Source organism: Pecten maximus, chromosome 12 (genome assembly GCF_902652985.1).
Source record: "Pecten maximus chromosome 12, xPecMax1.1, whole genome shotgun sequence".
NCBI lineage: Eukaryota > Metazoa > Mollusca > Bivalvia > Pectinida > Pectinidae > Pecten > Pecten maximus.
This window is the reverse complement of record NC_047026.1, coordinates 8,564,891-8,591,059: the sequence shown is the minus strand read 5'-3', so window position 1 is coordinate 8,591,059 and position 26,169 is coordinate 8,564,891. Positions and strand designations below refer to the sequence as shown.

The window sequence follows — 26,169 nt, the reverse complement described above, 5'->3', positions numbered from 1 at the left end:
TTAGTTATAATTAAATATATAATATTTCCATAAATATTCCATAAATATATCATCGTTGGTTTTGGAACTGTGACCAAGGACGTATATATTGATATATATATATATATACCCATGCTGCCCATAATGTATTACATAACACTAGTAAAAACGTAACAAAAAGGAAAAGATCGATGACAGTGAACTATAATGAAGAATAACAAAGAGATATTGAATAAAAATATTTAGTTAAACACATTTTTCTCGATCCGATTAAATACAGTGTAATAGATGGTGAAATGGCATGTATTTCAAACACGGTCAATATTCTCTTTATCAAGTATCGTAAAGCAACCCTGAATTACATTCAGATTCAGATTCTTTTATTTCTTTGTGTTTTTCAACACATCACAGAGACATTACAATTATGGCCAGTCAATTTCCTAGTCGTACATGCCATATTTTGAGCATTATCAGATATTCAAGATGGCCACTGACCACTATGTTCAATTTTGACATTACAAGATTGCTATATGCTATTTCCCGGAATCGCTAAAGTGATACTGTTAAAATTTGTATGGACTTGTTCTGTACGTATTCGAGTTTTGTATGTCATACTCATTCTGAACATGCATGATAGACAGAATATCTCCACTGGCGAACATGTCATGATGCACAGTCAAATTCAGGTTCATGTGACATTCAAAATGGCCGCCATGGATCCCATCTTGGAAAAAAAGTTATTAACACACTTATAAATTGAAATTTGAATAAAGACTGGACTTTCAATTTGAGTTCTGTTCGATCTACAGATGGTACCAGCTGAAAAAAAATCGCGAAAAAATATAGAATTCAAGATGGCTGCCATATTAAAAATCTTTTATCGCGATTTCTCTTGAATGGAAGATTATGTTAATACATCACTTTTGATACAATGTAAATTGGAGAAAACTGAATTAATCATATGGAAAGTTTTCATTAGAAAATAGTATTGGAGATATCTGATATTTAGGACAGATGTGATTGTCCCAAGGACCAGTGTTATTTCCTGAAACACAGAGCGAGCAGTGTGCCTCCACTGGGAATCGAACCCGCGACCCCTATCTTACTGGGCCGCCGCTCTACCGACAGAACTAAAGGTGAATTTCCTCTGGCGCGAAGCTGGAAGGCGATCGTGTAACTTATATGTACAATAGTTACACTTATAACCTGCCACACTCCCTTTTATTTTCATGTGGATATTTTCTATGTAACTTTAACCGATATTATTATTTGTATTATTTCTTATTTCATTTGTTTGTATTTGATATATTTCTATGCCGTGGAAGTCATTTTATTTATTTTTATACGTAGTGTAGTCTTCTGTCGGCCATGTAAAACAGTATATGAGAATATGCTTGGCTGAAGTGTCGATATTGTTGTTGGTGGTTGTCGGTATATTTTGTCAGTACGTTATTTATGATGCTGTACGGTCGGTTAGCTTCAGTGACCCACCTATCGACCTAATACGATACTCTAGCCAAGGAAGTCAGTGCCCCTTCTGAGTAAATCATCATCATCATCACAAGGTGAGTTGTTAGACCCATATATTGTAATACTGCTGATGAGACCGGCGGTAACACTGCGACGTCGACCAGTATGTGTCGTGTGGAATACTTGGCACACTCAACCTAAAGCGATATCCGGGACACACACGTATTTGGCTATGTAGTATCCTATCCATACTTCCGGGAGAACTTCATATCATTCCATTGATATCCAGTTCCCACCATTGAAATCGAATGTTCATGGCTAGCCTGGTTCTGATTGGATCCAGACATGGATTATCTGACCAATCATAAGGCTTCATTACTACGATCGAACACCGGATAAAGGCTGTCGGTGTTTTACCACGTAACGCGGACGATGTTTTGATTCCATTTAAAGTGAGTTCACCATAACGAATGGATGAAACAACTAATTTCAGTGGCGATATGACCTATTCATTGTGGTGATATGACCTATTGACCTATTCTTTTATGCGATATGACCTATTGTTTGTGACGATATGGCATATTCAATGTGGCGATATGATCTTTTGATTGTGGCGATATGACCTCATCATTGTGACGATATGACCTATTGTCATATTCTTTGTGGCGATATGACCTATTAATTGTGGCGATATGACCTATACATTGTGCATGGCGATATGACATGTATTCTTTGTGGCGATATGACCTATTCTTTGTGGCGATATGACCTATTTTTTGTGGCGATTTGACCTAGTCTTTGTGGCGATATGACCTATAAATTGTGGCGATATTACCTATTTTTTTGTGGCGATATGACATATTCTTTGTGGCGATATGACCTATTCATTGTGGCGATATGACCTATTTTTTTGTGGCGATATGACCTATTCATTGTGGCGATATCACATATTCATTAATTGTGGCGATATGGCCTATTCATTGTGACAATACACGAAAGCGAAGGAGCGAAAACACGATATAGCGAAAGGCCGATGGACCCTCGCCATCATAATTTCGCTCCTTCGCTTCTTTGTCCTAAACGCGAAGGAGCGATATTGGAATATTGACCCCAAAGGAACACCATATTTTTTGATACATGGATAATTATGTTACTGGATAGGTTAAATGGTAGAGAGTAACTCGGATATATACAGAGGCTGGGAAACCCCATCTGGAGATTTCCCGCCTTTTTAACCTGGAATCCTTCGTCGTTTTATTTTTAGTAGGAGTGTATGTTTATGATTTTCCGAATCTCAAGACACTATTTATTCTCGTATATAGAATGTACACGTTCCATATGTTATTTACTCAGGAAAACAGCAACAAATCCAGGAAACACATTTTCTTCAGGGACTTGCGAAACAGCAGCTGATTGGCTGAATTATTTGTGCGAGACCTTTTACCTCTAACTAGAGTTGTCGTTCCGCATGTTGTCGTTCGCGTGCACCGAGACTCTCACTCGGCACACCTCGGCCGACTCGCTACGCACCGACACTCTCATTCGGCACACCTCTGCCGACTCTCTACAGTCATCTAACTTTTGCCTTTGCCGAGACGCTCTCTAGGTTTCAGCATGTTTTTCTTTCAGCACAATTCCATCTTCTAAAAACAGAGGGCAATTTTTCGTAGCAAACTAAACAATCCTTGAAGGCTGCCATTTTGTTGTACTCCGTTTTTCCTGTATGTTTACATCTGAGTGAATAGGCAGCCGCATCACAAATGTCTGGCGTAAGCGCGTATCAAAAATCTTACACAGCCGATGTATGATGTAGGGTACCGAAATCGGCCGAGGTTAGCCGATTGCGACACTCTAAGCCTGTACACGCGAGTACCAAGTTCGACAGGAAGTGTATTATTTGTGTAAGAGGAAGGAGTAGAAATACCCTGCCCGCACTGCGGTTCAACCTAGCGACCTTTCGCTCTCAATGCAAACATCCTAACACTAGGCGAAATGGAAATTACCACTAGTCTGAGCTAGTAAGGTGACCTTATACTCTCTACATTTACACTACTCCCTCCTTCACAAAGTCTTCTCCCCCAAAGGCAACCACAACACAGGATCTTTAACTCTAAGAAAGCCTCCCAATTTGCTCTAGCTTACACTTTGAGTGGTCGACATCAAATCTGTAATAGGAAGGAGTAATGAAAAATACCTTGACCGCGCTGAGGCTGGACCTAGCGACCTTTCGCTCTCTAAGCAAACATCTATCACTATAGGCTAAAGGGAAATTCCCCTAGTCTGAGATAGTAAGATGACCTTATACTATCTACTTTTACAATTTCAAGGAACGACAACTCTGTTTAGAGAATCATATGCTATCGTTAAACCGTAGCATCGTATTAAAACACTATTTATCATATGCATGTATAATTTTTTTTAAGGTTTCAGAAACACGTACCGGGGTATAATGGACGCCGATGAGATAAAAGGTTGGATAGGTATGTGGGAGGTGAATACCATACCATGGCACATCCAGCACGTGCACGAAGCCATAGAGAAACATCCCGAAATACTGATGACGTCACCGATAGCAAAGAACAAAATCTTCGTACCTCTTTGTGGGAAGACTGTCGACATAAATGGCTGGCAGACCGCGGGAACGAGGTTGTTGGTTTGGAAGCATCAGAAAAAGCGGTGAAAGACTTTTTTACTGAACAAAACATTGAATACACTTCGGAGGACGCCCCCACTGTGAAAGACAAACTATACCGGTCGACTGATAACAAGATCAAACATTACTGCTGTGACTTGTTTCTATTTTCCGCTGAAATAGAATCTGGATTTAGTGGGATCTGGGATCGAGGCTCCTTTGAGGCTATGTTATCAACAGACCGGACAAGATATATCGAGTTAATGAAAACTCTGATATATCCGGGGGTCGGTTACTTGCTCGAGATGCCAGATCGCGATCCGAGCAAAGGTCCGCCATATTGTGTACCCGTTGATGTCCTGGAGACAGCATTCGGGCCAGGCTGTAGTGTTGTGAAGCTGTTAGAAGTGGTAAACAATCCACAAGGAATTCTTTCCGAGCCTGACGTAAAAGGAGTCAATGTTTATCACCTAAACTTTCAATAATAACAACAAAACAAAAATCACTTACGAACAGAACGTTATACCATCAAATCGTCCATTTTGCTGCAGTGGAAAACTGGGCATAGCATATAGCAACATTTTATTCTCAGAGTTGTCGATCATAACGCTCAGCAACACCCAGACCAAGATCAATCGGACAATCGGATACCGGACACTCTCCACATCCCGAAGAACAAGTCCAAATCCTCTTGCTATGAAAATGCAATACAATATGTTTAAATCCAATCAAACAAATCGGAGAAATAATGTCAAATTTGACCGAAAGGTCTATCCAGTGGGGAAAGATCCCAAACATGGTGACCGTGTAAAAGTCAACATTTTACGTAAACGAGAAAAATTAACTCGTTTACGGAAAATGCCGACCTTTCCCGATTGAGTATTTTCTCGTTTACGGGAAATGCCGACTATTTCCGATTGTATTGTATCGTTTTCCGAAAGTGTGGAGACTGACGGCGTTTTCCGATTATCTTCAGAGGTGTCGGTGAGTGTATAGGATCGACAACTCTATGAATTTGCGTTGATTTTTTTTTTTTTTTTTTTTTTTTTTTTTTTTTTTTATGTTTGTCATGTTTATTATATACTCTGCAGGGTTATCAAATTTCTGAAATTTAAGCATGCTGCTGATTTCCATATAGTTTGTAAGACCGCATCATGTTGATTGTAATTACATTTTTAAACATCAAATAAATAGTTTGGAGAAAAAACCTTATACTTTCAGATATTATCATAAAACATAACAAGAGGCCTATGGGCCTTAATGGTCACCTGAGTGCTGAATATATTTTAGCACATTTGGTCCCTGTGACCTTGAATTAGTGTTGGGTAATCGGTTGAACACGGCAACTGATGATCGGTTGTAATCGGATGATCTCGGTAACCGATTATACGATTATAATCGGTTGTTATTGATTAGTCTGTTTGAAATTAAAAATGCAAACAAAATTGAGCCAGAGAAGGCAACTGGCACTTACTTATTCATTTGCTATTTATATCTATGGGACAAAGAATGTATAATGCCGTTAAAACATCCTATTGAAATTAAATATTAACAAACTAGTGATTATAAAACTTGACAAGTTTATTATGACAAGAAAATCGCACATGATTGCAGCTTGTAAGTTAACACTTATTATCATTCAATGTTTTGTTTTGTTTTGATGTAACATACTGCGTGTATATACATTTGGATAAATATGTTTCAGTAATATCATGGTTCACTGGGCTATGAGTATCAACTAGACAACTACATTGCCTCAATGATTTTTCAATACTGAAGGGCTTAAAGATTAGAGCCAAAAATGCCCTACTCATGTGAATAAAGAATATTGAATTTTAACTGAATAGTGTCTTAAGAAATATAATTATTTAACAATTAGAATAAAAATTCTGATGGCATTATATGTATATAAACATAGGGACCTGATTAATCGATTATGCGTTGATATTGTTAGAGTATCAAAAATAACTAAATGTTACCAGGAAAATTAGATTGACCTCCATTTGACCTCAGTGTTTATCGTATCAACTACATGTACATACATTTGTATGTGTATTTGAAGAAAATAAATACGTTTCTAATAACATGAAATCTCAGTGTTTTTTTTGTAGAACCATGGCATGTCAAATGTTGCATAAATGAATAACCTGATGTTTACGTTCATTGTGTTTTCATTTAAATTGTATATTTGTCATTTGCTGTCTTGCCTGCAACGAAGTCGAAATGTCACGAAAGTAAGACTATGGCGTGACTTTTCCGTCGTCGGCGTCAAAATAATACTTATAGATTTGAATTAAGAATCGTAACCCAAAGCGTTTAAGGCTAACTTCAAATAAATTAGCATATCTATAGATCACGTGCATTGTAGTCACCATGTATAACCGTGCGTACACCGTGCGACTTCTTGGAATTTTCACGTTGGAGACGCACGTGATCAGAAATAAAAGTGTATAGACATTCTGTTAACCAATGTCTTAAAAATTTTAATCTCGCTGTATTTTGAACATATTGATAATTTTGTCTTTATTAAGGGTCCAATGTCGAGAGGTTCCCTCCAATTTTGGAATCTGATTAAGTATAGCTACCGAACAATACACTTGGTAGATGATATAAATGTACTCTACACAGCTCTAATCTACAATAGGTTATCATAATTTGTTTTCAGTTAGGTGTTGTTGAATGGCGTCCGACCAGATCCAGGGATGGCTCAACAACTGGGAGGGCGACTGCACGCCATGGCACATGTCGGATGTCCACGAGGGTCTGGCTAGGTACTACAAAGTGTTGGTAAACAAGCCTTCAGTCCAGAATAAAATATTTCTTCCATTGTGTGGAAAATCTGTGGATATCAAGTGGTTAGCTGACCGCGGTAATGAGGTCGTAGGGGTGGAAGCCGCAGAAATGGGTTTGGTGGAATTCTTCGCTGAACAAAATATTGAATATTCCGTTGAAGCTGCAGCATCTGTGAAAGGAAAACTCTTCCGGTCACGTGACAATAAAATCCGACTTTACTGTTGTGATATTTTCGATTTCTCCGCTAGTGTTGAATGTGGATTCAGCGGGGTATGGGATCGTGGTTCAATAGAGGCTCTCGAATTCGAGGACAGGAAAAGATACATTGAATTAATGAGAACTCTTATTAGTTCGGAGACGGGTTATTTGGCAGAGATTGTTGAACGTGATCTGGGTAAGGGGCCGCCATATTACGTTACTGCAGATGAACTCGAGGCTGGCTTTGGGCCCGGATGTACGGTTACGAAATTGATGACTGTTACTAAACTTCCAGAATACGCGTTTCATGTTCCGGATTTAATTGGTCTCAATGTTTTGTCCATTACGTTTAATTAAAATCTAAAAGTCTGACAACTTTTCCTTGTTTTACTTACAGGGACATTCCTTCGCTCGGACATCAGAAACATGCACGATTTCTATTGATAAAATCTATGTTCGAACAATGATTATATGAGTGTTTGTGTCCACATGTAATGAAATTAACGCCGAAATGCACAAGAAAAAGGCGTATAATGTACAAATACTATATTTCTTTGGGGTAATTAGTGATACTTCGGGTCGAATTAGGATTTTTCAGGTCTTATAATAGGGTACCCGGGGAACTTTGGTTTAGTGTAGCCGGTCGTTTTGAGCCGGGTCTGTTAGTCAAGTTATCTACACCATGACTCCAACGCTTGAGTTCCAATTCATAGTTTATTAGTCCATAAAACACCCTAAAATAACAAATAACAACAAGAAGTAAAATAGTTACAATCTCATAGTGGAATAATCCACCCACAACAACACGACAGGTGTACGCACCTGACGCAACCGGAAGCATACGCTTAGAGCATAATGAGATTCAAGAACACCTACTAACCCAGGCGTAATCATAATGACGTTACAACTACTACTGAACTATGCACATTACAGATCTGACAAAGTAGCAAGTGCGTAACGCTTATACAAACAATGACAATTTCTCATGTACATGGATATTCTTAAAAATGATGCTACCAACACAATATAAATGGAGCCCTATACAAAAAACGTACCTCTTCATTTGACGAAGAGGGCTCGACTCCCGGGGAGACAACCTGTACGATATTACAGCGCATATAAATGCTATAATAATAAAATAAACAATAATTACTAACATGTACTGGAACCGTATACTAACTACAATGTTTAATATAAAAGGCTAAATGCATAACGCCTATCAGTTTAATCAAAACGTTTATCCACACAGAATAAATAATAACAAAATGGCGGGAAATTCAAATTCTGGACAATCTTTACCAATAATTAAATAATTTCAATTAATTTATAAAGGAAATAATTGACACTCAACATATCCAAATATTACTACATACAACACAATATACATTAAACTTAGAAATTATGAAGTACTCACAGTGATGTAGATTGGTACAACACGGATACGCTAAATATATAGACGCAACATATACACGTCCACTCACAACGGTACCTAGTACGGGAGTGACGCTACCCTAAAAAGCGCGGGTGCGCATTGATCCCATGGTCACTGTACTATAAAAAATAACTCTGACCTGTCAAACAGGTTTACTTAAGCATTGAACTGTTAACAAATGGTAGTATAAAGTCGATATGAATACAATTTGGGTGACAGATAAATATAATGTCGCCCGTTAGGGCGACATGAAATATTTATCTGTCATCCCAAATTGTATTCATATCGACTGTATACTACCATTTGGTAACAGTTCAATGCGATATTTACATTCATAATTATATCTTATTTACTGTAGCTTAAGACGCGTTTAAATTTGCCGCTTCCCCTATCACTGACGTCATCAAGTTCAAATACCGGAACAGCCGAAATTTCCAGACGGAATAATATAGTCCCTCATGTCGTTATTAATAACAATCACATGAAATCTTTTTTGCACAAATTTGGCTTTATATTATATTTTATAAACGTTTGTAGATATCTTCAAATTGTTCACAATTGCATAATTTCTGATTGTTTAAAAATAAAGCCGTTTTTCGGCGCAATGATGAACTGTTACCATTTAGAAGTGATGCGGCGTTGGACGGGTATTGCACAGGGACAGACTCGATTCCTCGGAAACACTTATATTTCTATCGACTGGATTTACGTTATTTTCAGAGGAATATCATCTCTTAAATTCTAAATGAAAGTAGTCTTGACAGTAGGTGAAAACGATTCCAAGGATATTTCGTTCGAAACAGAATCCAGTCTAACCGGTCGCATCAGTGTCGCTAACTTAGCAGACGATGTTCAACTTCACAGGGGCTCGATTTTGGAGTAAGGTAGGCCTTGACATCAGTGAATAACCACATAACTATAATTCAGTATGCATACACAACCAGAAACCATGTCGATACTGCCGATTTTTCGCAAGATTTTTTTTTATAAATGCTGGACTTTCAATGTTGTCGTGTCTAGCATTTCTGACAATTCGACAACGAGCCCCTGTGTGACGACAGTGACAATTTGATTACTTCCTATAGATCAGGAATAGAGGTTATAGGCCTAGTAATTTTGTGTCGAGTCGGTCGACTCCATTTTTTCTACTATTAAATTTTACTCTCATAACTTGCGTTGCTTTATTTCTTTGTGGTGGTTTATGTAGATAAATGCTAGCATTAGAAAGCTCTCTAGGCCGAATGTAACTCGGGACCATTGTTTTGAACCTAGCAACACCTGAGGCTGTATTCCCTACATCTGACCGAATCACTGTAAATTGTAGTATACAGTCTCATTGAATACAATTTGGTTAACTAACGACATATAGGCAAATGCAACACAGAATGTAAATATATATATACATGTATAAATATAGCATACAGTACAACTGCATACACATATACATATGATAAATACAGAGCCTGTACATACACAGTAGTACAAAAATAGATAAATCTAAAAAAAATACCCAAATGTCATTAAATAATGACACTGTTAAATCGGTGTAATGATTATAAGTTTTACTACTTGGAGAAAAATGCATATGTTCCAGTAAGTTTAATTTTGACGACCTAAACTTAATTCAAACGAAGGAATGCCTCTTTAAAGGTGACTTATCTACGTCATGCAAATCTACGTTAGGACAAGGCGTTGCACTAAGTCGCAGATTATATATGCGTAAATGTATTACAGATTAGCATCCATCTGATATTGACGATTATGATTTTAATGCAATTCTTTCAATAAACAAGCATAAAAACACTAGGTTATGATCGCAATCTGTGTGATAGATGGTAAATACACACTCACAATCAATAAAATCAATCAATCAATCAATCAATCAATCAATCAAACAAACAAATCATATATTCCTCTGTTAAGAGCTTTATAGAAGGGAAATGCTTGAGTACAATGATGTACTAAAAGAAACACAATGTAGCTACATTTTATTATGTATTTACATCAAATCAAATTATTAACATTAATATTTCTTTCATGCAGATCTTCCCCGAATAATACATACGAGTTGAATTAATTTTACTTTTGTTGGGACAGCGGTGCGGTATAAAATGTCAAAGTCATGATAGATTAATCATTTTATAAGACCACGAAAACAGCACTTCTTATGTATTTGGCACTGTCAAAAAGAAATTCCTGGTATTCATCTATACTTTGTAATATTCCTTCTGGAAGAATTTTGTCGAGAAGAGTCCTTCAATAGTCCTCGTGTTACAGATTGTCAAGATAGACAATTAATGGTATACCATCAGTGTCATATACACAACACGAAAGTCAGGTGTAGCTCGACAAACAGTTTGGTTCGTTTTATTTTGCTTAACGTCATATTTAACAGCCATGGTTATTTAAGGACGTGCCTGGTTTGGAGGTGGAGGAAAGCCGGAGTACCCAGGGGGAAAAAAACAGTGACATAGTGTAAAATAGTATTTATATACAATACTTTACATCATTTCTACTGTTTCTCTATCCGCTGAGGGGAACATGCCACCAGTTTACATATAAACTTGACAATTTTGAGGTCTTTCACAGTTTTCAGTATTTTCCACAGAATGTATGGACACGTGTATGTACTATGAATGTCTTTACATCGCATAAAGTCAAGATCGTCATCAAGTCCATCAAGTCAAGATCGTCATCGAGTCCATCAAGTCAAGATCGTCATCGAGTCCATAAAGTCAAGATCGTCATCAAGTCCATCAAGTCAAGATCGTCATCGAGTCCATAAAGTCAAGATCGTCATCAAGTCCATCAAGTCAAGATCGTCATCGAGTCCATAAAGTCAAGATCGTCATCAAGTCTTTCATTCAAGAGAGCGCCCTCCATTGAATTAATCGTGTAATGTACAGTCCGTTTCCATACCACTTTTGACCGGAAGTACATATGTGTTATGTACACTTACATGAGATAGACCAAATATCGGATATAAATCCAAGCTGGTTATTGTGTGGCTCTTGAATGTACTGATATAATCTTCGCAGAAAGCTGTTTGGAAAGAGTATCTGATCCCAGGTGAATGAGCGTAGAAAGGAAGTTCCGCTTCCTTTTTTCAATTTCAGACGGCAGACAAGGAAGACCAAGCATGGATTCACACATATAGGATCTGGTGAATTTTCGGAATTATTGAATTCTTTTTACATTTGAGTGTTGTAGAACGTTTAAGCCCTGCTGGTCATTTCAGTATTTTTATGCAAAAACTCGGAACCATAAAGAAAACTTGTGGTAATGACCTCGTACACTTCTGTTGTTTTGATGGGGTTAGGCTATTCACAATCCTGTCCATTTGGTTATTAGATTAAAACAGTTCCTGTCGTTAGTACGTCCGTTAACTATGCCAGATTAATGGAGATATTAACACATACATGCTTATACATGAGTTGGAGCAAATGTTTATAATGATCTACAAATAACCCTTTCAAAAATAGACTATAGTTTTGTAGCTCGAAGTTCCTGTGATAATTTGCAGTAAACCGTACACCTAAGAATATGAAATCATTTGTCTGCATACAAGATTGTAAAATGTAAACTTTATTTAAATAACAACATTATATCAACTTATATTAATAACGTTTGTCGTATCCTGCCAAGTGATCTTATATTCTCAAAGGTACAATTTGCTGCAAATTATGAGCTCAATTATGTAGGTAAATATTGCACAATGAATTTGTAACATAATATTTAAGGCAAAAATTATCAAATATTCAGACACATTTTTATCTATGTCAATATTTTACGGAAGTGACACGTCTCCTTTTAGTTCCAGTACTCCAAAATTGTTTTGGAATTATTTGGCATATTGTGTGGAGTAACAATGATCAAGATTTCATTTAAGCGTCAAAATGTGGAAAAGCCTACAATTCTTTTTTTCTTTTTCTTTCTTTCTTTCTTTTTTTTTTATAGAAAAATCCAATAATTATAGTACTATGTGTGTGTTTAATAATCAATGATCAATATTCGGTAAATAACATCACCGGCGGTCATAAAGCGTACACTAGGGAAGGTCCAAATACGCATAGACTGTAACAAATTATCGGGTCCCTGTGTACGTATCTATAAATCGATAAGTCTCGCATTCGGCTCGATATACGCTATAAGGGGACGTAACCAATGATATCCCGTAAAAATAGCTGCATTTGTATGGGGCGCCGTTTTCACCTATTCAATCAGTGATATCACCTATTCGAATAGGTGATGTCACCAATTCATTTTTATTCGAATACTAGTAGGTGATATCACTCATTCGAATAGGTGATATCACCAATTGGAATAGGTGATATCACTAAAAAATATTCTTAAGTGATATCACCTATTCGAATAGGTGATATCACCTATACGAATAGGCGATATCACTTATGAAATTTTATTAGTGATATCACCTATTCGAATTGGTGATATCACCTATTCGTTTCATTAAGTGATTTCACCTATTCGTTTCATTAAGTGATATCACCTATTCGTTTCATTAAGTGATATCACCTATTCGAATAGGTGATATTACTTATAAAAGAGGTATGGTCGTTTTCCACTTATCCTGACCTAGGCCACCGACAGCGATAGTCTGGGCTAAAAATACAGGTAAAATATTATGTGACCCCAGTGATTCCCACACTACCAAAATAGATCGTCATGGTCCATTGGCGCACTGTGTGTTGTGAACGGATTACATGTATGTAGTCAATCAATACCATAGGAAATCAAGTTAAATTGACATGCTAAATTAAACAGAACGTTTACACTACTCATTCATGTATGCCTGTGGTTAACGCTGCAGTTCATTTACATTTTACTTTGAATGGTAAGGAGCAAATCGGTTATGATTTCACTTTTTTTATCCAAGTGAAAATTAACTAACTTAAAACTAAATATTTTATATTGAATATGCATTTAATCTTTAAAAAAAAAAATCTTTCAAATATGACCAAGAAAAATTAAATGGTATAGTTTTTAAACATAACAAAATATGAATAAGATACATCTTGGTGATTCAGAACCTTCTGGTTGCTAAGCGATGGCTCTACCATATGAGCTATACTGCCTTATAAGAATACGATGCTCATGTTATGAATTATAGTCAGTCTGGTAATTGCGAAAATAAAATATTCTATCAACTACGTTTTTTCAATTTTTCGATACCAGCGCATCGGAGGACCATGCACTTTTTAAGAATAGGATTTTAGTTGTTTGAAATATCAATTGCAATGTTTTCGCAAATAAGAAATTTTATATGTTATAAATTTAAAGTTTGTATTCAAAAACTAAGTTTTTAACAATAATTTTTTGATTTTGAAAACGGTCACCATTAGGTCGAAACAGGCCAATATGCGCCATACCTCTTTGAAAAATGTATGCTCCCCAATTCCATCATGTGTAACACGTCGCAGTGAATGTTAGGGATAACTATAGGCATTCAAAATGGAAAATCGAGCCAAGGACGACATTCTGAAGAATGTGCAAGACGTTATTATCCTTGCACAACTTTGTTGTCATACTAACGATGTTGACACCACCAAGATTTTGTGCGACTTGCAGCACTCATTGCGGTCGCTTCGTTTAATAAGAGGTCATTTGAGCGCAAACAACTACAATGATGTGGAATCAACGTTGACAGCACTTGTAGACCAGATAAACATGAAAGTGGGAATGAGGAATGGTGAACATTCATTTGCTCCATCGAGAGACTGTTTTTTTTTGTAGATATATGCATATTAATTGAAACGTTTTATTTAAAAAAAAAAAATCCAACATCTACTGTTATTTGGGAGCAGTCGTTTGTATTGATTCTAAAGTGATATCACTTATTCGAATAGGTGATATCAGATATGAAATTTTGTAAGTGATATCACCTATTCGTTCCATTAAGTGATATCACCTATTCGAATTGGTGATATCACCTATTCGTTTCTATAAGTGATATCACCTATTCGAATGAGTGATATCACCTATTCGAATGGGTGATACTAGGTGATATCACTTATCTGAATAGGTGATATCACCAAATGGGAATAAATAGTAAAACCGCGCCCCATACATTTGAGCTTACTTCAAAGGGAAAATGATGAGTGCATAACAATTAGCCTAAACGGACATAAATTGTACTCTCATATAAATTTCATTGGATTTTAATTTGCTGATTCATGTACTAAAGAAGAAGTAAACTATTAAAAATAGCATGTCTGTTCTAGAATCAATTAAAGATTTTTGAGCTGAAAACTTTTAAAATATGTCCACATTTCCGTAAACCGTGCCAATTCACACCTCATTCTTCATAAAATGTACTTGATAACTAGTAAAAGGTCAAAATAAACATTTCATATGATCCGAATCATATGCTTCTACGTTTGTTTGCTTCAGTAATGTATTTACCCACCAAAGTCAACTCTGTAGAATTATGAGTATTCAATAATTCTATAGCACGTGTAGCAGACGACTTGTAACAGTAGTATTAAAAAAAAATCCTTCCAAGATCTAGATGTCTTTGACGGGTAAAAAGCATAGCTTTAATTTTTTATATTAACATGATTTATTTATTACATTTTGGGCTCAAGGCAAAAAGTGCGTTAATTACGACTTTGTGTTAAGTGTTTTAACTATGCATCCAAATACACACATTCACCACTGACTCGGACACATATCTTACGGTACCTTGTATAGAAAGAAAGCTCTTAGATAAAATTGACAAAATATTGATCAATTCCTGAAATGTTGTTTATTCCAGAATTCTGTGAGGAGAAAAATTAAAATAAATGAATAATAATTAAAAAAAAAAATGTGAGGACAAAAACATCGTTATCGTTCATTACATGTACATTACAATGGGTAAAATCAGAGAGTTTCCGAATGAAAACAATCCTGACAAATTCATTCGCAATGTCCATAGTTTAAACAAAACGAAAGTAGGAAAATCCGTTTTCATTTGATGAAGCGGTGAAGCGGTTTATCATTTAAGGACAGGACTTTGGCCACAATAATACCTCAAGAAGAAACCTGACAATGTTATGTCAACGCTAGACGTAACGGGATAAGCTATATTCGCAGATCTACAGCGAGTTTTCTCTCCGTCAAGGCGTAGTGGCAGGTAAGTGGTGTCAGGGCAAACTCGGGCTAGAGCTACAGATGATCTAGGTACAGGCATGCGGTACATTCTATTGTGTTAATTCTTTAGGGTAATTCAATAACAATACAGGGATAATGACATATATACATGTACGTATGTAATCGTGTGGATCGTGATAGTAATTACATTCGTTACAACAGGAAATAAATCGCTATTTATAAGTGAGATGTTACGCCCCTGAAACATGTATACAAGTACCCTGCACTGCTATAGGTCTTCAGAACAAAGCCATAACTGTACATTAAAATACAGGAAGTATATTTATACAGTTTCTTTTGAAATTTTAGAAATGTACTGAGAAATTTATATGTCATACAACGAACAATAGATGACGTGGATCTAAAAATAACTCGCGACATGTTTACTTCCGTTTTGACAAACATATGTATGCAGTAGCGACATTCAGTTCATAATTAAATAATTTACTTCTAATTGTCATGTTTATATATTTTGACATGTTTTGCTGTATTTAAACACTATTTTGATTTGATTTGTCTGTAGTCTTTGATGGGTCATGAGGGAGGGGAAGGAAATGTCTGTAGTCTTTGATGGGTCATGAGGGAGGGAAGGAAATGTCTGTAGTCTTTGACGGGCCCTGTGGTAGGGGAGGAGATGATTTTGGTCTTTGAAAGGCCCCGAGGGAGGGAAGAAATGTCTTGGTATTATTAATGATTTTTTTTTTCATTTATTATAGGATATTGAATGGACTTATTTTAAAGGATGGATCAGAGGCCGGAGAATACAGGAACTCCTCCTGTGAGTGGTTTCCATGGTGATCAGAGGCCAGAGAGTACAGGAACTCCTCCTATAAGTAGTTTCCATAGAGATACTGCATCCCCTAATCCTTCATTCCAGTCTGGACATCCATCATCTTCTTTAGCCTACACATCAGCTTACCAGGGCCAAGGTTACCCATACTCTCACCACCAAGGTCAAGGTCATCTACAAGGTCAGTCAGTGGAACACCAATACTTTAAACCACAAGGTAGACTGGGTCAGTGGCATCAGAACAATCCACAGGCAGAGGCTGTGAATTATCCACAAGGTCACTTTCAAGGTCAGTTCCAGGGTCAGAATATAGGTCAGCTTCATGGTCACCATGGACCTATCCAGCAGGCTTCTCCCGAGGTTCAACTTACCCAAAGTTCAATACCAGTGTCACAGACAGACAGTTGGAAGCCTCCACCCATGAAAGGAAGAGAAGGTGTTTATCAGATAATACAAGAGGGACATCAATGGTATCCCTACCAGGAAGCACCATTACCACAGCATTCACATCCAGATCCACCAACACAAAGTTTTCCCACACAACATGGTCGAGCCTCACAACCTGTTATATCCTCACAATATGGCCCACCCTCACAACAGGGTCCACCCTCACAACACGGTCCACCCTCACAACAGGGTCAACCTTCACAACACGGCCCACCCTCACAACAGGGTCAACCCTCACAACACGGCCCACCCTCACAACATGGTCAACCCTCACAATATGGCCCACCCTCACAACAGGGTCCACCCTCACAATATGGCCCACCCTCACAACAGGGTCCAACCCTCACAACATGGCCCACCCTCACAACAGGGTCCACCCTCACAACACGGTCCACCCTCACAACACGACCCACCCTCACAATATGGCCCACCCTTACAACAGGGTCAACCCTCACAATATGGCCCACCCTCACAACAGGGTCAACCCTCACAACATGGCCCACCCTCACAACAGGGTCCACCCTCACAACAGGGTCCACCCTCACAACACGGCCCAACATCACAACACGGCCCACCCACACAACATGGTCCACCCACACAACATGGTCCACCCTCACAACATGGCCCACCCTCACAACAGGGCCCATTGTCACAACAGTGTCTTTCCATACCACACAGTCAACCCTTACAAGAGGGTCCACCCTCACAACATGGTCAACCCTTACAAGAGGGTCCACCCTCACAACATGGTCCACCCTCACAACAGGATCCACCCTTACAACATGGCCCAACCACACAACACGGCCCACCCTCACAACATGGTCCACCCTCACAACAGGATCCACCCTTACAACATGGCCCACCCACACAACACGGCCCACCCTCACAACATGGTCCACCCTCACAACAGGATCCACCCTTACAACATGGCCCACCCACACAACACGGCCCACCCTCACAACACGGCCCACCCACACAACATGGCCCAACATCACAACACGGTCCACCCTCACAACATGGTCCACCCTCCCATCATGGTCCACCCTCACAACACGGTCCACCCTCACAACAGGGTCCACCCTCACAACACGGTCCACCCACACAACATGGCCCACCCACACAACATGGTCCAACAACATATCTTGGCTACAACCAGTTTCCTAGGATGTCAGCTCCTGCCAGGTTTCTGTTTGATCAACGATATTTTTATCCAACTGAACAGTACAGGGCTAGTCCTTCTCATAGTGATGAAGGTCAAACATTTCAAGGTCAAAGTTACCAAGACCATGATTATCAAAGCCATGGCTCTCACAGTCAAGGTCAAAGTTATAAAGGTCAAGGTTATCATGGTCAGGGTTATGAAGGCCAAGATTACCGAACTCAGGACTACCAAGGTCAAGGTTATGAAGGTCATCAAGGTCAAATGTGGCCATATCGATGGCAGACTGTTCCACAGGCCTGGGGACCAAACCAGCCACAAAATTATGACTATGAACATCGTCTAAAGACTGAAACAGCTAGTTCTCAGAATGTCCCACCAGAGGGAGCCATGAGATCAGTCCCTCAGCAGTATGACAACCCAAGGAGACCAGTAAAACCCCAAGCTAGTAACCCACCTCATGGGGCAGGGAGTGGACCTGTACATACCCAGCGGCAAGCACCCGTAGAGGAAGTACAGCAGGAGAGTTCCACTGAACAGGCTGAAGACAATGGTTTGTAGTGGTTTTTTTTATCTATTCTTTCCAAGCCAATAATTACAGTCAGCTAGTGCCTCCTATTTAATTCTATTCCTGCTTAACACGTTTCCTCATAGTTTTAGATTTTTAGATATAACAAAAAATGCAAAAAAAAAAAAAAAACGAAATAAAAATTGAAAAAAAAAAATATGAAAAAAAATATTTGAGAGAAGAAAACCCCAAAATTAATGACTAAATGTGATATTTGTTTATATAGCTTTCACAGTAATTAGAAATTATCTCTTTCAGAGAAACAACAGGCCATCCATGTGACCTTCACGACTATTATCAGCGAAGATACCGTGGAGAATTACTTTGAGAATGAGAAACGGTCTGGAGGGGGTGTTATTGACCAGATGGACTACAGTGAGGAAAGACTAGAGGCCATCATCACCTTTGAGGACAGTAAAAGTAAGGTCAAGGTCACATCCAAAGGTCAAGTTTAAATAATCTGGAAACTGGGAACAATGTTACCATTGCTAAATTAGAAAAAAAGATTTTAGTATGGTTATATAGACAAAAGATTCTTGACTTTAATAATTCTTCCTTGAAAATGACCAAAACAACTTCAGGGTAGGCAGAAAAATTTAGAGTAAGTAGGATTTGCGGAAAAACATATTTTTTTTTCCCTTTTTTTTTCCTTTTTTAATTTTTAGACCTTACAGTGATTGGGAAAGTTTAATCAGGATTTCAGTGGGAAATGATTTAGAACATTACTACTTGGATTAGTGGTAGATTGACATGGAAGGTGTTGTTTAGAACATTACTACTTGGATTAGTGGTAGATTGACATGGTAGGTGTTGTTTAGAACATTACTACTTGGATTAGTGGTAGATTGACATGGAAGGTGTTGTTTAGAACATTACTACTTGGATTAGTGGTAGATTGACATGGTAGGTGTTGTTTAGAACATTACTACTTGGATTAGTGGTACAAAATGTAGATTGACATGGAAGGTGTTGTTTAGAACATTACTACTTGGATTAGTGGTAGATTGACATGGAAGGTGTTGTTTAGAACATTACTACTTGGATTAGTGGTAGATTGACATGGAAGGTGTTGTTTAGAACATTACTACTTGGATTAGTGGTAGATTGACATGGTAGGTGTTGTTTAGAACATTACTACTTGGATTAGTGGTAGATTGACATGGAAGGTGTTTAGAACATTACTACTTGGATTAGTGGTAGATTGCCATGGAAGGTGTTGTTTAGAACATTACTACTTGGATTAGTGGTAGATTGACATGGAAGGTGTTTAGAACATTACTACTTGGATTAGTGGTAGATTGACATGGAAGGTGTTTAGAACACTACTACTTGGATTAGTGGTAGATTGGCATGGAAGATGTTTAGAACATTACTACTTGGATTAGTGATAGATTGACATGGAAGGTGATACTTGGATTAGTGGTAGATTGACATGGAAGGTGTTTAGAACACTACTACTTGGATTAGTGGTAGATTGACATGGAAGGTGTTGTTTAGAACATTACTACTTGGATTAGTGGTAGATTGACATGGAAGGTGTTGTTTAGAACATTGTTACTTGGATTAGTGGTAGATTGACATGGAAGGTGTTGTTTAGAACATTGTTACTTGGATTAGTGGTAGATTGACATGGAAGGTGTTGTTTAGAACATTACTACTTGGATTAGTGGTACAAAATGTAGATTGACATGGAAGGTGTTGTTTAGAACATTACTACTTGGATTAGTGGTAGATTGACATGGAAGGTGTTGTTTAGAACATTACTACTTGGATTAGTGGTAGATTGACATGGAAGGTGTTTAGAACATTACTACTTGGATTAGTGGTAGATTGACTTGGTAGGTGTTGTTTAGAACATTACTACTTGGATTAGTGGTAGATTGACATGGAAGGTGTTGTTTAGAACATTACTACTTGGATTAGTGGTAGATTGACATGGAAGGTGTTGTTTAGAACATTACTACTTGGATTAGTGGTAGATTGACATGGAAGGTGTTTAGAACATTACTACTTGGATTAGTGGTAGATTGACATGGAAGGTGTTGTTTAGAACATTACTACTTGGATTAGTGGTAGATTGACATGGAAGGTGTTGTTTAGAACATTGTTACTTGGATTAGTGGTAGATTGACATGGAAGGTGTTGTTTAGAACATTACTACTTGGATTAGTGGTAGATTGACATGGAAGGTGTTTAGAACATTGTTACTTGGATTAGTGGTAGATTGACATGGAAGGTGTTGTTTAGAACATTACTACTTGGATTAGTGGTAGATTGACATGGAAGGTGTTTAGAACATTACTACTTGGATTAGTGGTAGATTGGCATGTAAGGTGTTTAGAACATTACTACTTGGATTAGTGGTAGATTGACATGGAAGGTGATACTTGGATTAGTGGTAGATTGACATGGAAGGTGTTTAGAACACTACTACTTGGATTAGTGGTAGATTGACATGGAAGGTGTTGTTTAGAACATTACTACTTGGATTAGTGGTAAATTGACATGGTAGGTGTTGTTTAGAACATTACTACTTGGATTAGTGGTAGATTGACATGGAAGGTGTTGTCAATGAAGACACATATCCTTCTGAACTGCCTTGTCTCCTTGTACTTTTAAGGATCTTTAGATGTAAATCTTTTCTGTTCATTTCATTGAAGATGAATTACAATAACATGCATGTATATAATCTTTTTTTTTTTCCTTTTTAATCTAGAAAAAAAGTTGTTTTTTAAACCATAATGTAATGAGACCAAACATGGAACTTTGATTGTTTTCAGTGATCAGCCGAGTTTTGGAGAAGTCCAAACATGTGGTAGGTGAAAAGAAATTGTCTGTGAAAGTTGTTACCCTGGAGAAGAACACTTACCTGATAGAAAATATCAGTCCCAGTACTGACGAGGATGTACTGGGTGATTTTCTGGTCAATCGTACAGGTGGTTCGGGTGAGGTGGAAGTGATGGTATTCCAAGCAGGAAGTGCCATTGTAAAATTTGAAGACAAAATAGGTATGATTTACTATATCAAATATTCTATGTTTGACCCTACACAGGCAATATTCCTTCACGTGAAATTCAACGTGAATTTCACGTGAAATTTTTCACGTGAAAAGGGCCAAAAGTGAAATTCACGTGAAATTCACATGAATTTCACATGAAAAATTTCACGAGAAATTCACGTGAAGAAATATTGCCTGTTTACGAGGAAACTTTTGTTGAAAAAAAACCCAAAACACTAGAGGAATGAAAGATTTATTTTTTTAGAAATGGAACGACTTTTAAAATTTTCTGGAGCAGAATCTTTGATTATGGAAGATCAGACTTCATCAGTAGGTCCGTGAGATAAGCAACAGTTTTTAGAGGCTTTAGTTAAATATATCGCCCTTCTTCCCAGAAAAAAGGTTTGAGATATGCATAAAGGCGTGGTTAAAGGTCAAATACTGTACGGTCGTCGAAAGCTGCATGAATTTCACATGAAAAATTTCACGAGAAATTCACGTGAAGAAATATTGCCTGTTTACGAGGAAACTTTTGTTGAAAAAAAACCCAAAACACTAGAGGAATGAAAGATTTATTTTTTTAGAAATGGAACGACTTTTAAAATTTTCTGGAGCAGAATCTTTGATTATGGAAGATCAGACTTCATCAGTAGGTCCGTGAGATAAGCAACAGTTTTTAGAGGCTTTAGTTAAATATATCGCCCTTCTTCCCAGAAAAAAGGTTTGAGATATGCATAAAGGCGTGGTTAAAGGTCAAATACTGTACGGTCGTCGAAAGCTGCAGCTTGGAAACTTACCTGAGGGGCTCTGTAGGAGTTCTCTCCCTTGTCATACTGTTTTGTGAACGGAATGTTGAACATTCATAACAGCTTCTCACAAAATATGCATTTAACTTATTAATACCAACAAATGAGAAAGAAAATAATAACAGATTCCTAAAAATGGTCATTTAATGACTTAAAGTTACATTAAAATAGAGAAGAAGTTAATGTTATAGAACTTCTCTGAGATGCAATTAATTATTTTTTTATTTAAACTTTCGGAGGATGGTAATTGTATAAAGTATGTAACTTTTGGAGGGTGGTAATAGTGTAAAGTATGTAACCTTTTGAGGGTGGTAATAGTGTAAAGTATGTAACTTTTGGAGGGTGGTAATAGTGTAAAATAAGTAACTTTTGGAGGGCGGTAATAGTATAAAGTATATTTGTAACTTACGGAGGATTGTAATAGTGTAAAGTATGTAACTTTTGGAGGGTGGTAATAGTGTAAAGTATGTAACTTTTGGTGGTTGGTAATAGTGTAAAGTAGGTAACTGTTGGAGGGTGGTAATAGTGTAAAGTATGTAACTATTGGAGGGTGGTAATAGTGTAAAGTATGTAACTTTTGGAGGGTGGTAATAGTGTAAAGTAGGTAACTGTTGGAGGGTGGTAATAGTGTAAAGTATGCAACTATTGGAGGGTGGTAATAGTGTTAAGTATGTAACTTTTGGAGGGTGGTAATAGTGTAAAGTATGTAACTATTGGAGGATGGTAATAGTGTAAAGTATGTAACTATTGGAGGGTGGTAATAGTGTAAAGTATGTAACTATTGGAGGGTGGTAATAGTGTAAAGTATGTAACTTTTGGAGGGTGGTAATAGTGTAAAGTATGTAACTTTTGAAGGGGTGGTAATAGTGTAAAGTATGTAACTATTGGAGGATGGCAATAGTGTAAAGTATGTAACTATTGGAGGGTGGTAATAGTGTAATGTATGTAACGTTTTGAGGGTGGTAATAGTGTAAAGTATGTAACTATCGGAGGGTGGTAATAGTGTAAAGTATGTAACTATTGGAGGGTGGTAATAGTGTAATGTATGTAACGTTTTGAGGGTGGTAATAATGTAAAGTATGTAACTATTGGAGGGTGGTAATAGTGCAAAGTATGTAACTTTTGAAGGGGTGGTAATAGTGTAAAGTATGTAACTATTGGAGGATGGTAATAGTGTAAAGTATGTAACTAATGGAGGGTGGTAATAGTGTAAAGTATGTAACTATTGGAGGGTGGTAATAGTGTAAAGTATGTAACTTTTGGAGGGTGGTAATAGTGTAAAGTAGGTAACTTTTGGAGGGTGGTAATAGTGTAAAGTATGTAACTTTTGAAGGGGTGGTATAGTGTAAAGTATGTAACTATTGGAGGATGGCAATAGTGTAAAGTATGTAACTATTGGAGGGTGGTAATAGTGTAATGTATGTAACTATTGGTGGTTGGTAATAGTGTAAAGTATGTAACTATTGGAGGGTGGTAATAGTGTAAGTAGTATAATTGGAGGGTGTAATAGTGTAAAGTATGTAACTTTTGGAGGGTGGTGATAGTGTAAAGTAGTTAACTATTGGAAGGTGGTAAAAGTGTAAAGTATGTAACGTTTGGAGGGTGGTGATAGTGTAAAGTATGTAACTATTGGTGGTTGGTAATAGTGTAAAGTAGTTAACTATTGGAAGGTGGTAATAGTGTAAAGTATGTAACTATTGGAGGGTGGTAATAGTGTAAAGTATGTAACTGTTGGAGGGTGGTAATAGTGTAAAGTATGTAACCTTTTGAGGGTGGTAATAGTGTAAAGTATGTAACTTTTGGAGGGTGGTAATAGTGTAAAGTAGGTAACTGTTGGAGGGTGGTAATAGTGTAAAGTATGCAACTATTGGAGGGTGGTAATAGTGTTAAGTATGTAACTTTTGGAGGGTGGTAATAGTGTAAAGTATGTAACTATTGGAGGATGGTAATAGTGTAAAGTATGTAACTATTGGAGGGTGGTAATAGTGTAAAGTAGGTAACTGTTGGAGGGTGGTAATAGTGTAAAGTATGCAACTATTGGAGGGTGGTAATAGTGTTAAGTATGTAACTTTTGGAGGGTGGTAATAGTGTAAAGTATGTAACTATTGGAGGATGGTAATAGTGTAAAGTATGTAACTATTGGAGGGTGGTAATAGTGTAAAGTATGTAACTATTGGAGGGTGGTAATAGTGTAAAGTATGTAACTTTTGGAGGGTGGTAATAGTGTAAAGTATGTAACTTTTGAAGGGGTGGTAATAGTGTAAAGTATGTAACTATTGGAGGATGGCAATAGTGTAAAGTATGTAACTATTGGAGGGTGGTAATAGTGTAATGTATGTAACGTTTTGAGGGTGGTAATAGTGTAAAGTATGTAACTATCGGAGGGTGGTAATAGTGTAAAGTATGTAACTATTGGAGGGTGGTAATAGTGTAATGTATGTAACGTTTTGAGGGTGGTAATAATGTAAAGTATGTAACTATTGGAGGGTGGTAATAGTGCAAAGTATGTAACTTTTGAAGGGGTGGTAATAGTGTAAAGTATGTAACTATTGGAGGATGGTAATAGTGTAAAGTATGTAACTAATGGAGGGTGGTAATAGTGTAAAGTATGTAACTATTGGAGGGTGGTAATAGTGTAAAGTATGTAACTTTTGGAGGGTGGTAATAGTGTAAAGTAGGTAACTTTTGGAGGGTGGTAATAGTGTAAAGTATGTAACTTTTGAAGGGGTGGTAATAGTGTAAAGTATGTAACTATTGGAGGATGGCAATAGTGTAAAGTATGTAACTATTGGAGGGTGGTAATAGTGTAATGTATGTAACTATTGGTGGTTGGTAATAGTGTAAAGTATGTAACTATTGGAGGGTGGTAATAGTGTAAAGTATGTAACTTTTGGAGGGTGGTGATAGTGTAAAGTAGTTAACTATTGGAAGGTGGTAAAAGTGTAAAGTATGTAACGTTTGGAGGGTGGTGATAGTGTAAAGTATGTAACTATTGGTGGTTGGTAATAGTGTAAAGTAGTTAACTATTGGAAGGTGGTAATAGTGTAAAGTATGTAACTATTGGAGGGTGGTAATAGTGTAAAGTATGTAACTGTTGGAGGGTGGTAATAGTGTAAAGTATGTAACTATTGGAGGGTGCCAATATTGTAAAGTATGTAACTTTTGGAGGATGGTAATAGTGTAAAGTATGTAACTTTTGGAGGATGGTAATAGTGTAAAGTATGTAACTTTTGAAGGGTGATAATAGTGTAAAGTATGTAACTTTTGGAGAGTGGTAATAGTGTAAAGTATGTAACTTTTGGTGGTTGGTAATAGTGTAAAGTAGGTAACTGTTGGAGGTTGGTGATAGTGTAAAGTAGTTAACTATTGGAGGGTGCCAATATTGTAAAGTATGTAACTTTTGGAGGATGGTAATAGTGTAAAGTATGTAACTTTTGGAGGATGGTAATAGTGTAAAGTATGTAACTATTGGAGGGTGGTAATAGTGTAAAGTATGTAACTTTTGGAGGGTGGTGATAGTGTAAAGTAGTTAACTATTGGAAGGTGGTAAAAGTGTAAAGTATGTAACGTTTGGAGGGTGGTGATAGTGTAAAGTATGTAACAATTGGAGGGTGGTAATAGCGTAAAGTATATAAATATTGGTGGTTGGTAATAGTGTAAAGTATGTAACTATTGGAGGGTGGTAATAGTGTAAAGTATGTAACTTTTGGAGGGTGGTGATAGTGTAAAGTAGTTAACTATTGGAGGG

The 26,169-nt window shown here is 37.2% G+C and overlaps 3 protein-coding genes across 3 annotated transcripts in view; all 3 read left to right on the top strand.

The window, feature by feature from the left end:
- The first annotated feature begins 1,421 nt into the window (after positions 1-1,421).
- On the top strand, positions 1,422-7,444 carry LOC117339085 (probable thiopurine S-methyltransferase). The gene is made up of 2 exons (XM_033900464.1): positions 1,422-1,544; positions 6,747-7,444. Exon 2 carries the CDS (start codon positions 6,761-6,763, stop codon positions 7,427-7,429), a length of 669 nt encoding a protein of 222 aa, XP_033756355.1. The 5' UTR covers positions 1,422-1,544; positions 6,747-6,760; the 3' UTR covers positions 7,430-7,444.
- On the top strand, positions 3,875-4,582 carry LOC117339086 (probable thiopurine S-methyltransferase). Its single transcript, XM_033900466.1, is given in 2 exon segments — positions 3,875-4,064; positions 4,067-4,582. Coding segments are annotated over 2 exon segments (666 nt in total). The 5' UTR covers positions 3,875-3,898; the 3' UTR covers positions 4,567-4,582.
- Positions 7,445-16,372: 8,928 nt separating the features above from the next.
- Positions 16,373-26,169, top strand: part of LOC117339764 (protein mono-ADP-ribosyltransferase PARP14-like) — a 36,078-nt gene continuing 26,281 nt past the window's right edge. Inside the window, exons 1-3 of the mRNA XM_033901479.1 lie at positions 16,373-18,602; positions 18,876-19,037; positions 21,398-21,625. Of these exons, the coding sequence (XP_033757370.1) occupies positions 16,988-18,602; positions 18,876-19,037; positions 21,398-21,625 (2,005 nt within the window). The 5' untranslated portion in view covers positions 16,373-16,987. The remainder of the gene's footprint in view (positions 18,603-18,875; positions 19,038-21,397; positions 21,626-26,169) is intronic.